The sequence below is a fragment of the Carassius auratus genome, chromosome 39, assembly GCF_003368295.1.
Source record: "Carassius auratus strain Wakin chromosome 39, ASM336829v1, whole genome shotgun sequence".
NCBI lineage: Eukaryota > Metazoa > Chordata > Actinopteri > Cypriniformes > Cyprinidae > Carassius > Carassius auratus.
Window position 1 is genome coordinate 6,154,423 of NC_039281.1, and position 13,100 is coordinate 6,167,522.

Here is a 13,100-nt window from a genome sequence, read left to right on the forward strand (position 1 = left end):
TTTCATATCCAAAATATTTGACCACGGATTGCTACTGTTGATTATTGAGAATGAAGAATTTTGAGCAAACTCACAAGAACAGATATATTTTTCCTAATCATGTTTTTATTTGTAAAAATGTTAAATAAATAATTAATAATAATATAAAATAAATAATAATAATAATAATAAAGGCTGCTTACCTGAATCTTTAGATTGGGATTCAGAGTCTGCATGGGTTAAAATACGAAAAGAAAAAGGAGGTAGAAGATATTCACTCATTAGTGATTCATGTTTTTAGTGGACTATGTGTGCATAAATAACATCCTTAATTTATTCAAACCACTGCTTCAGCTTTTAAAACAACCAATGAATGCAAGACAGAAAAATATATGACAGATTGACAATATATAAGACAGATTTATATATAAAGGAGGTTCCCCTTAATATTTTACAATGGCAAAAAAAAAGAACTATTCCTTTGATTTGTTTTGTGTATAATTTGATGTAATGACCCTTGCTCATTAAGGGTTATTTCTAAATGAACAGCGGACTGTCCTAAATGAGTTTGAGTTATTTCGCTCCTGCAGCTCCTCGACCGCTCGCAGACTAATTAAACAATGGAGAATATGTGTGGCTGGGGTTATAGTCCATGACACTGCTCAAACTAATAGGGTCACCCCAGAGTAAACTGTGCCGAGAGAGACGTGGAGGGGGGGGGGCTGCTGAAGTATACAACTGTTGCCATGGAAGTGCACTACTATGGCAACAATCTGGCAGCTATGAGCTGCTCTTTCCCTTTAAACAAAGGAAAGGAGAGCCAAAGCTCTCAAACATTCCTTAAGGAGCTGTGAGCACAAGAATGAGACGTGAGCAAGAGTACAGGAGAGATGAGAAAAAGACAGTGAGGGCGGGAGGCTGTAGGACATAAGATGCATAAGACAGAACACAGATGTGGAATGAGTGCTCTCCACATCGTCACATTAAACACCAGCAGCAATGTCTTAAGTTCCACTGCTCATGTACAATGCTTATAATAAACAGGCAAACATGAATATGAATATGAGTGTGATCTGGTTCTGAATACCTGTGAGTGTGTATAGGTTTGGTGAGCTCTGGATTCTCTTCATGGGGGTTAGAGTGAGTGAAAGCGTGGCACTTTTGCGGACATGTCCTCCACTGTCTGTGAAAAGTGCAGCAGCACATGCAACACAAATGCACATGCATCAGTACTGCTGCACAGCAAGATAACTCAGCAAGCAGAGCAATGTGAAATGTTCTTAGCAACACAACAATATACATTACAAAATTATTTCACATGCCAGGATGGATTTTTTGTGTGATGCACATGCTTGGTGTACTGTATCTGGGCATGCTGAATGGGTGGATGTATCGTGGACTGACTAAACATTTCTTTTCAGTGTGTCTGTGCAGGGTTCCCACACCTTCTGACCAATACATGTCTATGATTTTTCCATGAATGCCTTTCCATTTCAATTTTCCTGTAAATAGTTATTACTGGAGACTGCGCTCAAAAATGGCAGTTTCTAACAGATGAAATGAAACTTAGAATAAACACAAATGTATAGTGTATTGACTGTATAGAAATGAACTTTTTACAAAGTTTTTTACATGATTTGGAAATCACTTTTAAAATTCACTTATATTTTTTCCCTGGTAACTGTTTTCTGGGGTCAGTAAGATTATTTATTTTATTATTGTTATAAAAAAATATTTTTATTAAGTAAGGATACATTAAATATAGTTTACATTGTTACAAAAATGTAATTTCTAATTAAAATCATGTTCTTTATACACTTCTAATTATCAAAAAGAGACTTTTGAATAGTAGTGAATATTGCAGAGTATCAAAATAATAGAACAGTATATCTATTCAGAATAGAAATAAATTACCATCACATCTAAAGCAGAAATCTTATTTTGTATTAGCTGTAAGCGTCCTTGCATCCAAGCTTGCCACAAAGAAAGCAGAACCTAAAAGTGAGAACACCATGAGACTACTTCATGGATTGACGGGGTGGGGTGTTAGCACGGTCTGATGGGTTTCCTTTTCTTTGACAGCTATACCTCTGGATGTCAAAAAGGCAGTTTGGATGCCAGAATCTTTGTCAGACTCTGAAAAGACAGTTCTCAGAGAAGGTCAGCCAAGAACTAAGAACACCCCCTGCACAGCTTTTCTCAGAATCCCTGAGATGAATACAAAATCACATGCTCTGCCCTGCAAAAACAAGTCCTGTTGAGCCTGCGTGAAGTGAGAGACACATTTTCAACCAATTTTAGGTCATTTGTTTACTTTGGTATTTTGTATGTGTTGTTGTGCTGGTGCTGTTGGGAATTTCTTCTCATTTTTCTTTAGATTTTTGAGAGCACAAAAGCAAGACAAAATTACTGATAATGCACATATATATAAATACTTTTAGGAAGAATGCATTAAGTTGATCGAAAGTGATATTGAGGACTATAATGTTAGAAAAGATTTCCATTTAAATTGAATACTGTTCTTGCTATTCATCAAAGCATTCTGAAAAATAATGTATTATGGGTTTTCACAAAAATAATAAGCTGCCCAATCGGTTTAAACAATTCATAAAAAAGAGAACTGTTTCTTTAGCAGTAAATCAGCATATTAGAATGATTTCTGAATGATCATGTGACACTGAAGTCTGAAGTAATGCTGAAAATTCAGCATTGCTCATAGAAATAATCTACTTTTTCAACTATATTTCAATAAAAAACTGTTATTTTAAATTGCAATAATATTTACCAATATAACTGTTTTACTGTTAAATAAATGCAGCCTTGGTCAGGTAAAGGGACTTCTTTTAAAAACATCATTCCAGCTAAAGACAAACTGATTTGAACTTACCTGTGTTCATGCTGAAGATCTCTCCTTCTAGTGGTGTCTTGATGTCACACAGTCCTGAAAGACATATCAGTAAGAATCAGCAACCCTTACTCCTTGGCAAGTAAAAAATTGATTTATCCATGTGTAGAATATGTATGAGTGCAGGTAGCGTGGTACAGGAGTCCCATCTCTCCCCGTCACGCCAGCATGCTAGCAAGTGTCTAATGTGATTGGTTAACATCCCTCTTGGGATATGAGGCCCAAGAGTGAAAGGTGATACAAGCCTGGCGTTTCAGCTCAGAAACACGCAGCACGGTATCAAAATACACACCATACATCCGCACGCATTCTCAGATCATGACCACTTTTGGTGTGTCAGAGCTTAACATCTCTTTGAGTTTGTTGCCAGCAATAAACAGCAGCCACACACTCATAGGGGGGCTATTGTAATAAATTAAACCACTGTTTAGTTTGACCTAGATTACTCATTTTTTTGTGATGGATTAACAGCCCATGTGACTCTACTCTGAAAATATCTGACTTGTTTTAGCACAACTGAATATCTCAGGCATGGTCTATGATAGGAACACTGTCATTTAATCTCATTATTATATTACTTAACTCATTTGCAGAGGCAAAGTGCTGCATAAATGTCAGATAGGAGACACCGTGAGCATGTGCTTATGTGGGAGATGCATGTCTCGCTTTCAGAGAGCCATGGCAGGCACGTGTGCACTTGTGACACGGAGACCACCCATCGCTCAACCCACAAAGTGTGCTTCACCTGAGACCATCATTTGATAGTGGTATGTGCTGTGCTGTGCGTTCATAGGTCATGACAAGAGAGAGGCTATCAAATTTGCTATTGTAAACTTCTGTATTATGTTACATTTTAAAAGTAAATGTATCATTTAATCCCCTTCATGCCATTACAAACCTTTCTTTCTTTCATAGAACTCATAAGGTTAGGCATTCATGCTGCTCTTTTCCCATGTAATGAATGTCAAGGGTGACCAAAAATGATAGAAAAGCACCATGAAAGCATCATAAAAGAATACCATCAGACTTATGCTCATTGTCTCTTGACTGTTGTTAGGGAGATGAAGATTATAACAATGAATCATTTTAATGGTAATTCACATAAAGCAGAGGCTCTAAAACACAGGGTAATAGCAACATTACCGGACAGAAAACACAGAACACAATTTAAGTAAGCTGGCAAATGAAGATAATTAACTAGACACACCTGAACCAACTGACATAATGAACGAGAGGCAGAAGCTAGGTCACACAGAACACATGGGGAAAGAAAACACAACAAACAATCCAAGAGTGTTGGCATTAGTTTCACCGCTGGAGCAGATGTAGATATGTAATAATGAACATAGCAGTCTTCATTTACTCCCGACATCTGAGCTGCTGAAGATGCAGTGGATTATGTTTGTTTCTGAAGGGAATGCACCCTAATCTACCTAAATGCGTCTATCATTCGTGATCCAGCTTCACCTACAGAAAAAGTGAGTATAAAGTGAGTTTTTTTTTTTTTTTTTTTATAAATATTTCCTAATAATGTGCTAATTAGCAAGTTTCACACGGCTAAAGTAAACAGTCTCTCTGTTAAGCGGCTTGAAAGAGAGGGGCGGGGTCAGCAGAGCTCATTAACATTTAAAGGAAAATGTTACCAAACTGTTTTCTCTGAAAAGAGCTGTTTTTGACAGGTAAATTATTATTTTTTTTTTTTAAGATTTTAACAAAACTATAGTACAGACCTTTCATTAAGACCTAAAGAATCATATCAACTTGTGGAAAATGGGCATCCGATGACCCCTTTAATTTATCTTATTTCAGTTTATTTAATAATTTCGGCAGTTTAACTTAAACATATTATTTCCGCTAGTAGCAAAGGCAACATTTCAAATTTTTTAGGATTTTTTTTAAGGTTTTCATCAATTATTATTATTTTTTTCTATTGCAGCTTTATCGCATTGCTTATTTTAATAGTTTTCATTGAACATTAAAATAACAACACTGACAACCACTGCATTTTCTACAAAAAAAATGCCACTTTTATAGAGATGTATTGTCATTTTTTAAGCTTAAAAGCCCCTTATCACCAGTAAATTAATTTCAAGGTTAATAAATAGTCACCTTTAGCCTTTAATAAAACTTTAAGCCAAGCACGATTGCCCCATGTTGTGTTCCATTAAAAACAGACCCAAAATTCATCCTGAAAATAAACACCACAGCCAATAAATCTGGTTAAAAACACAGCGGACACTTTTGCCTATGACACCACTGGACTTTGGTAAATCAAAGGTTGTCAGCAGTAAATGAGAAAAAGATTATGATATTGGATTTCAAGGGTGCAGACTTGTGGCGACAGAGCAGCTGGAGGAGAAGGGAGCTGGACACTGGCCTAAGAAATGGACACAGCTCCACATTTATATTCATGAGCAGGGCTCACACTAGTCATTTATTTATCTGTCAGGACATTAGGAATCATTCTGTCTGGGAAATGCCAGGGACAGCCTAGCCAATAGGTCACATTCATTTCCTATGACATCTATATTTCAATGCAGTCATCAAATAAATAGCTCCACCATGGAAACACTCCAAGAGGACAAGCAGTAAACACAAAGGCTCCAAAACACCAGTTTATGCAAAAATAATTAATGTAAAATGCTAGTAGGCTGAGCATGCATATCTGCAGTATGTGAGTTCAACATTTTGCAGCATTTACATTTATAACAACATATTTCTGAAGACAGCAAACGCGGGACTTGATTGTATTGATTAGTATTTGATTGGATTATGATTGCTAAGCTATGATATTACTGATTCATGCTTATGTTTCGAGTAAAGCTCTTATGACTTGGAACTGAAAATGAGATATTTGAATGAATAATTTCAAGAGTTGAAATTGGGTCAGTTTTGATTCCATGCTGTTTTTAAACACAAGCTAAGTTAAAATACACACTTGTACTGTTTGTACATGCATGGTGCTATGGTGATCATGTTGTTCTGTTTTGACGGCTTATTTATAGTCAGATTTGTCAGACTTCTGTGTAAGGATTGGACTAAGTCAGAGATGAAGCCATGTCATTCATCGCCATGAGTAGTGCTCAAGTGCCAAGACAGAGAAAAAAAAAAAAACAGCTGCTGCCGATTAAACCAGTAGACAAGAGCTAAGACAGAAGTGAAGGCTTTAATGGATTCAGTCTTAACATTTATTAGTCTGTTTATCAGTTACGAATTATTCAAAAGCCGGAAGGGTACACGTTTTTAGAGGCTATAATTTGCTGTCTTCAAAGCAGCTTTATGCTCTCTTTTTATGCAGAGATTATTTAAATTTGCCGATATATTTATTAAAATAAATGCAAGCCACATAGTCAGGCTTATGCTGCAAGCATATAGTTTAGATGGTTTAAAGACTTTGTAAAATATGTTAAAAAAGATAAAATCAGTATTTGTAATTATTTTAGTGTTGTTAGTTTAATTTTAAATTTAAGAGCATAATCAGAAAACACCATGAAAATAAAGCAAAAAGATTACGCTAAATGGAATATTCTTCCACAGAACACAGAACTTTTTGTTCTGGATGCTTTTATATGCATAATGTGATAACAGTAATTGCATTCCCTTTGAAAGCTATGGATTTTGCTGATGCGTATCCTGTTGGAGATTCTATTATGGATGTCTTGAAATAGATGTCCTCAGAAGAACAATTTAATGGTTATATTACAGCTCCTGTGTTCAGTGGCGGAGCTAGAGTTTTATACATGGGGTGGCTAAGGCTAAGTCAGGAGGTCCATGACAGAATTCAGTGTATACTGTAACTCCAACCTGGTATTAAAAAAAAGGGAATTATATAAATTTATACTTTTATTTAACAAAGATTATTTAAATTGATCAAAAGTGATGTTATTTATAATGTTACAAAAGATTTCTATTTCAGATAAATGCTGCTCTTATGAACATTCTTTTCATCAAAGAAATGATTCTACCCAGCTGTTTTCAACATGATAATAAAAATCACTTTTTTTGAGCAGCAAATCTGAATATGAGCATGATATCTGAAGGATCATGTGATTGGAGTAATGATGCTAAAAATTCAGTTTTGAAATCGCAGGAATAAATAACATTTTAAAATTCTATTCAAACAGAAAGCAGTTATTTTAAATAGTAAAAATAGTTCACAATATTACTGCTTTTACTGTATTTTGGATCAAATAAATGCAAGCTTAGTTCGTAAAAACTGGTAATGTACACTTTATTTTTTCTAAATTATTCTAAACTAAACAGGGAACTGCTAACTATTGTTTTGTATTCAAGTTTATTTTAGACCATTTTTATAATAACGTTAGTTCTATAAATTTTTATTAATTATAACAAAAAAGCAATTATGAGTAAATATATAAATGTAGTTTCTAAAGCCTCAGTTAACTGCTTAAATTGCTCCCATGTGCTTTAGGAGTATAATTTCATTGATATATCAAGCTCCTAATACAAAATGGCTAGTACTCGAATTGAGTATATAAGAGTGACCAGAAGAGGTAAGCATAAACGCTAAAGCTTTTGAAACAACAACTATATATAATAAAATATATAATAAAAGTTTGGGTTTTTTTTCAATAAGTATATATGCTCAACAAGGCTGCTGCATTTAATTGATCAAAAATACAGTAAAAACAGTAATACTGTAACCTATTATTACAATTTAAAATAAAAGGTTTTATTTTATTTTTATTTTATTTTAAATACAAAGGTGCATTTTCAGCATCATTACACCAGTCTTCAGTGTCACATGATCCTTCAGAAATCATTCTAATATACTGCTTTGCTACGCAAAAAATGTTTTTTTTTTAAGTTGATACACTTTTTACATGCTGATGAGTCTAAAGTCCCTTTTGACCAATTTAATGTGTACCTACTGAATAAAAGTATTAATGTGTTCTTGCTGATATTACTGGCCACAAACGTTTGAAAACTATTATATAGTAGTGCAATATATAAATGATCACGAAGAAAGAAGACATGGTTTCAGTAACACATTTAGTGTTGAAGCAGTCATGTCAGGGAGATGCTGTGTGTAGACGTAAACAAAAGTACTTTATTTGGCCTTCTGAAATTAGATTAGTAGATCTTTAAGATTACTTACAACAGAACAGCAATGCATTTTATGGACGACCATTTCGTGAGCATAGGACAGGAGGTAATTCTGACTTTGCTATAACAATCTGGCGCTTCTGAATCAGCTACTGGAAGTTTTGTTATTTTTGTTATTCAGTATTTTCTACTGAATGATCAAATGCTGAGTTTTGTGTGTGTGTGTGTGTGTGTGTGTCTGTGTGTGAGAGAGAGAGAGAGAGAGAGAGATGGTCACACAGTGGAGTCAGCTGTATTAACTCTTCGTGGCTTGTGTTCCGCAAACACATAGTAGTTTTATCACTGTCTGTCACGCGACTCTGTTCCTCTTTCGGGCTTGAACTGATGGTAAAACTGAAGACATTATTAACTGTCTTAACATTTATTTTGATTTATTATATTTCCAACGAGTGCTTGCGGTGTTCTGCCAATCACAATGCACTGGATCAGTTGGAAAATCAGAGCAACCTGCACTGGTTGGAAGGAGAGACACTGTAGAAAACGGTGTGTTTGAGAGAGGTGGGGCATAGAGGACCTACAATAATGTACAGTATTTGAAAAATTATGTGTTTATTTTAACATTAAAGCATGTCAACATTTTCTGTTACACCAAATACTCAAAATAATGATCTTTAAAAAGCATCATATGACCCCTTTAAGCTTAATACTTTATAAATATTAAATCGTAATAAAAGAATACAGCTCATTTTATGTCCAGCAATATAGAATATAAAGGAGACTGTAAACAGATGTGACACTAAGGAATAGTCCCCTTTACAGTGAGTAAAATTGCTTTTCTGAATATTGCCTAGTGTTTTGTGCCAACAGCTTTATATTAGTTAATCTGCATTACAATTTTTTTAGCCCTGTGTGATATATACCACACAGAAATGAAATATAATTTTCAATTAAACAGAATGTACCTATTCCTTATTAATGGTCCCGAAGACCACCAACAATGTGCTAAAGATATCATACAGGCACATTGTTACTACCATGTAAACAACAAAACATGCCGAGATATAGTACCGGTACGTTCATTTGGACAGCTGTTTTAATAGAGGTTTTAATCCTTTGCCTTCACTGCCGCTTTTCAGAGCACCCTTCACAATGAATGCTTCCTAATTCTTCCTAGTTCGGAGTATCTTGAATCATTTGAACCAGTTTGGGAGTTCGGAGCGAGATTGCGAATCATTTGAGTCAGTTCGGGATTTCGGAGCAGCTTTGCGGATCATTTGAATCAGTTCGAGAAATCGGAGCAGGTTCGCGATTCATTTGAGTCAGTTCGGGAGTTCGTAGCGGGTTCGCGAATCATTTGAGTCAGTTTGAGGATCGCAAATTATTTGAATCAGTTCGGGAGGTCGGAGCTGCTTCGCGGATCATTTGAATCAGTTCGGGAGTTCAAAGCGGGTTCGCGAATCATTTGAGTCAGTTCGGGAGTTCAAAGCGGGTTCGCGAATCATTTGAGTCAATTTGTGGATCGCGAATCATTTGAATCTGTTCGGGAGTTCGGAGTGGGATCGCAAATCATTTGAGCCAGTTCGGGAGTTCAAAGCGGATTCGCAAATCACTTGAGTCAGTTTGGGGAACGCAAATCATTTGAATCAGTTCGGGAGTTCGTAGCGGGTTCGCAAATCAAGAAAAGCTGAGTCCAAGAAAAGCAGCCAGCACTCAACATACCTTCTCCTAGACACAATCTGAAGAATATCTAAATGGACTGACATTTTTTTACATAACCAGATGGACACATTCCTCTGACAGAAGCACTCCCTTGGGCTGGAGAACCATCTGCTAATTAAGTGTTTAACCTCTGGAGGGCACTCAAAGTGACAGACTGCTAAATCTAGTCCTCTGACATGATATTGCCATGTGCACGCAAGCCAATCAGGTGACATCCTGTGTAACTGCTCCAATACATAATTCAGAACAATCTGATTTAAACAGCCACCTGATATCAAAGTGAAGCTCAATAGGCCTCGTGTCTTTTGCATTCAACTAGAAAATCCTCAGTATTATTTCAAAACTCTTCAAACGAGCCTAAACACTTTAGCAAACAATTAATTGGCTCACAAACATTTCTGAGCACATCTTAAGGGATTATATTATTATAGATTCAAGCTATTTAACAGCTGATTTCTTCAACAAGTCTTTATTGTGTTACTGTACAGAGTACGAGGGTTGAGCAATGTCTTAATGGGATTTGCTGACAAATGAAATGCTAATGAAACACTGTTGTGAATGTTGGGATGATTTCAGTGCACTTCTAATTTATCATATAGTTCATTAGCTTTGATTCTTTGTGACTTGCTGGTATGAGAGTCTGTTAAGACGGATATTTTAATAGCATCTCTGATTCAAGGGAAAGTTCACATAAAAAATAAAGTCTGTCATCATTTGCTCACCTTCACATCTTTACGAAACTGTATGACTTTTTCTTTTATGTAGAACTAAGGCTACGTTCACACTACAGGGCTTAATGCTCAATTCCGATTTTTTGAAAAAATTCGATTTTCCAATTAAATGCATCCTTTTGTGATCTCCTGTGTGAACGTGAAATGACCCAGAAGTGACACGCATGCGCAGAAGAGTACTCATCAGTGAACGACGTCTCTCGTTGTTTGCGGAAGTAGCTAAAGTAAAACATGGATGTCAACAACAGTGTAGTCAACAGCGGAGCTCTTTTTGCAATATTAAAGTTATTTTCCCAACGGAGCTAGCACAATTACAATCTTCTTGTTTTAAGAAAAAAATTAAAAAGAAGGAGGAGAGCAAAGTTTTTGGCCATGGCGTTTTGTGGAGCAGTGTTAGCAACGTCGGTACAGAGAAACGTGTGGGTGCGGAGTCGCAGCCAGGAGTGGTGGGATACTGATGTGAGTGGCTCTTCTCGTTCCCGCCTACTTCAACGCAGAATTATGACGTTTGTAGCTTATCAATGACATACGGGTCGGATACATGTGGCTTGGCCATTCAGACGGAGGTCGCATTTCAGAAGATCGGATCTGTGTCATTCAGACTGTCATGAAAAGATCAGATACATGTCGCATAGGGGCAAAAAAATCGGAATTGGGCCGTTTCAGCCTGCAGTGTGAACGTAGCCTAAAAGAAGGTATTTTGTTACATTTCTCAGTGTTTTTTTTTTCACTAATAAAAGGCAATGGGTTCTAATGTAGTTTAGTTTTCAACGTGTAAACCTAATGAAGTTTAGTCCTCAACGTTCTTCAAAATATTTTATTTTGTAATCCACAGAAGAAATAGATCCAGGTTTGGAACGACTTGTGGGTGAGTACATGATGACAGAATTTTCAGTAACAAAAATGTTGTTCAAACTGACGGATACAATTTATTTACCATGAATCAGTTTAAATGAACTGATTCAAAATGTCATTTATTAAATTCATACAAAGAATTTTTTCTCCTATGTACATTTTTGTAAAGAATAGTGAGTAAAACCAGCCTTGATATTTTAAACTTTAGTTTTCTTAAACATTATGGACTTTAACTGGCTACAGTGGCTATTTGGTGGATTTCTTTAAGGCATAAACACAGAATTTTGTTAAACGCTTAAAGTGAAAAATTATTAAATATAATAGAATCCCTTTAAAAATGTGTCCAGTCCTACAGTGTGCCAGTAAGTTTAATAGGGGATCAGGTTCAGGAAACAGGGACTCCTTTATTATACAAAGTTAAAAATACCACTGTAACGAAAGAGCTCTCCCCCAAAACAAAGACAGGAGCAGGCCCAGAGTCTGCCAGGTGGCCTTCTGTAAGACCTCTTCATGACAGCTTTTCATGCTCCTGTGCTGATATTGCACCCAGCGTGTGTTATTCTGTATGTTACATTTGACCTCACAAAGCTGCTTCAAATCTGTCTCAAGCATGCCCTATAGCATAAAACACAGGAGTACCATGCATGTGCATTTTTATTAAACTAAAATGAGAAAAAGAACATAAGGTCACATTGAAAGGATTGTGGTGTAGTGATTGACAGTTAATCAATGGATGCCTGAAATGCAATTTACTGTAGATTATATTAATAAATGTTTTCAGAGAGATGACAGATTGTAACAAAGGCTCTTTTTAAGCTTGTCTTATTTCAAACAGTGTGTGCGATACATCTGTCTGGGTTGAAACAGTAAAGTCTGGCTTTTCTGTTTTGGGCCAGTAAAAGCATTAAGCACATGCTCTGAAAGAACTAACTGACAGAGGCATGCATATATTTTACAATTATTTGAAATACCAAAAACATAATATTTAGCTGTGACACACACATTGTGCACTCAACTCTGTTACCGCTTGATTTTTTTATTCATATAAATAAATAAATAAATAAAAAGACTTAGAATTGTGACACTTTTTTTATATTTTTGACATTTATAGGAAAAGACTAATTCTCTATTCCACACCTTACTAAAAAATAAATTAGATAAAATATATACACAATTCCAGACTAAATGAAAGGCAAATCCTCACCCGGCATTAGGACTGAAAGCAGGCGGCGGGTCCGAGCTAACAGGCAGCAGGCTCCACGTCCACACGTCTCCCTTTAGCCCAGAGGATCCACTGCGTTTCAGGGTTAAAGTCCCAGACTGCAGCTGGTTTCTGGAGGCAAAAGTTGTAAGAAAGTGAGAGGCAAAACCCTCTCAGAGCAAGTGCTGTAGTTTGGGCTATTTTCAGATGGAGACATGCATGTCTGCAGGCTGGAAAGTTACTCCATGCCTCTGGGGAAAGTGACAAGGCATACTGTGCTCAAGAAGATCTCTATGAGTGGTCAGACATCTCGGCTATGCCATGGCATACCTCATACTAATATGCTAATATGCACAATTTAGTACTGTCAGGTAACATTTATAAAGTAAATTAAGAGATTCTAAGAAACATCTTTATTCACTTTCGCTAGTTTTCTATAGTTGCTACTCTATGAAGACAAAATAACTTGCCACTCAATATAATGTGCAACAAATGAACCCTCAAGATGACACCAGAACCAAAATAATTTCAGTTTTTTTTTTTCTTACTGTACTGTTCTCAAACATTATAGCCCACAGCAAGACAAATTTCACACTTGATTCCCCCTGCAAAAACTTTTCATGCTGAAACTGACTTTATTTCT

The 13,100-nt window shown here is 36.0% G+C and overlaps 1 protein-coding gene across 1 annotated transcript in view; it reads right to left on the reverse strand.

Moving 5' to 3' along the window:
• Positions 1 to 13,100, reverse strand: part of LOC113057795 (sorbin and SH3 domain-containing protein 2-like) — a 47,423-nt gene that overhangs the window by 31,812 nt on the left and 2,511 nt on the right. The window contains exons 2-5 of the mRNA XM_026225312.1: positions 12,461 to 12,589; positions 2,867 to 2,920; positions 1,067 to 1,162; positions 183 to 209 (exon numbers count right to left, since the gene is read on the reverse strand). Of these exons, the coding sequence (XP_026081097.1) occupies positions 183 to 209; positions 1,067 to 1,162; positions 2,867 to 2,920; positions 12,461 to 12,467 (184 nt within the window). The 5' untranslated portion in view covers positions 12,468 to 12,589. The remainder of the gene's footprint in view (positions 1 to 182; positions 210 to 1,066; positions 1,163 to 2,866; positions 2,921 to 12,460; positions 12,590 to 13,100) is intronic.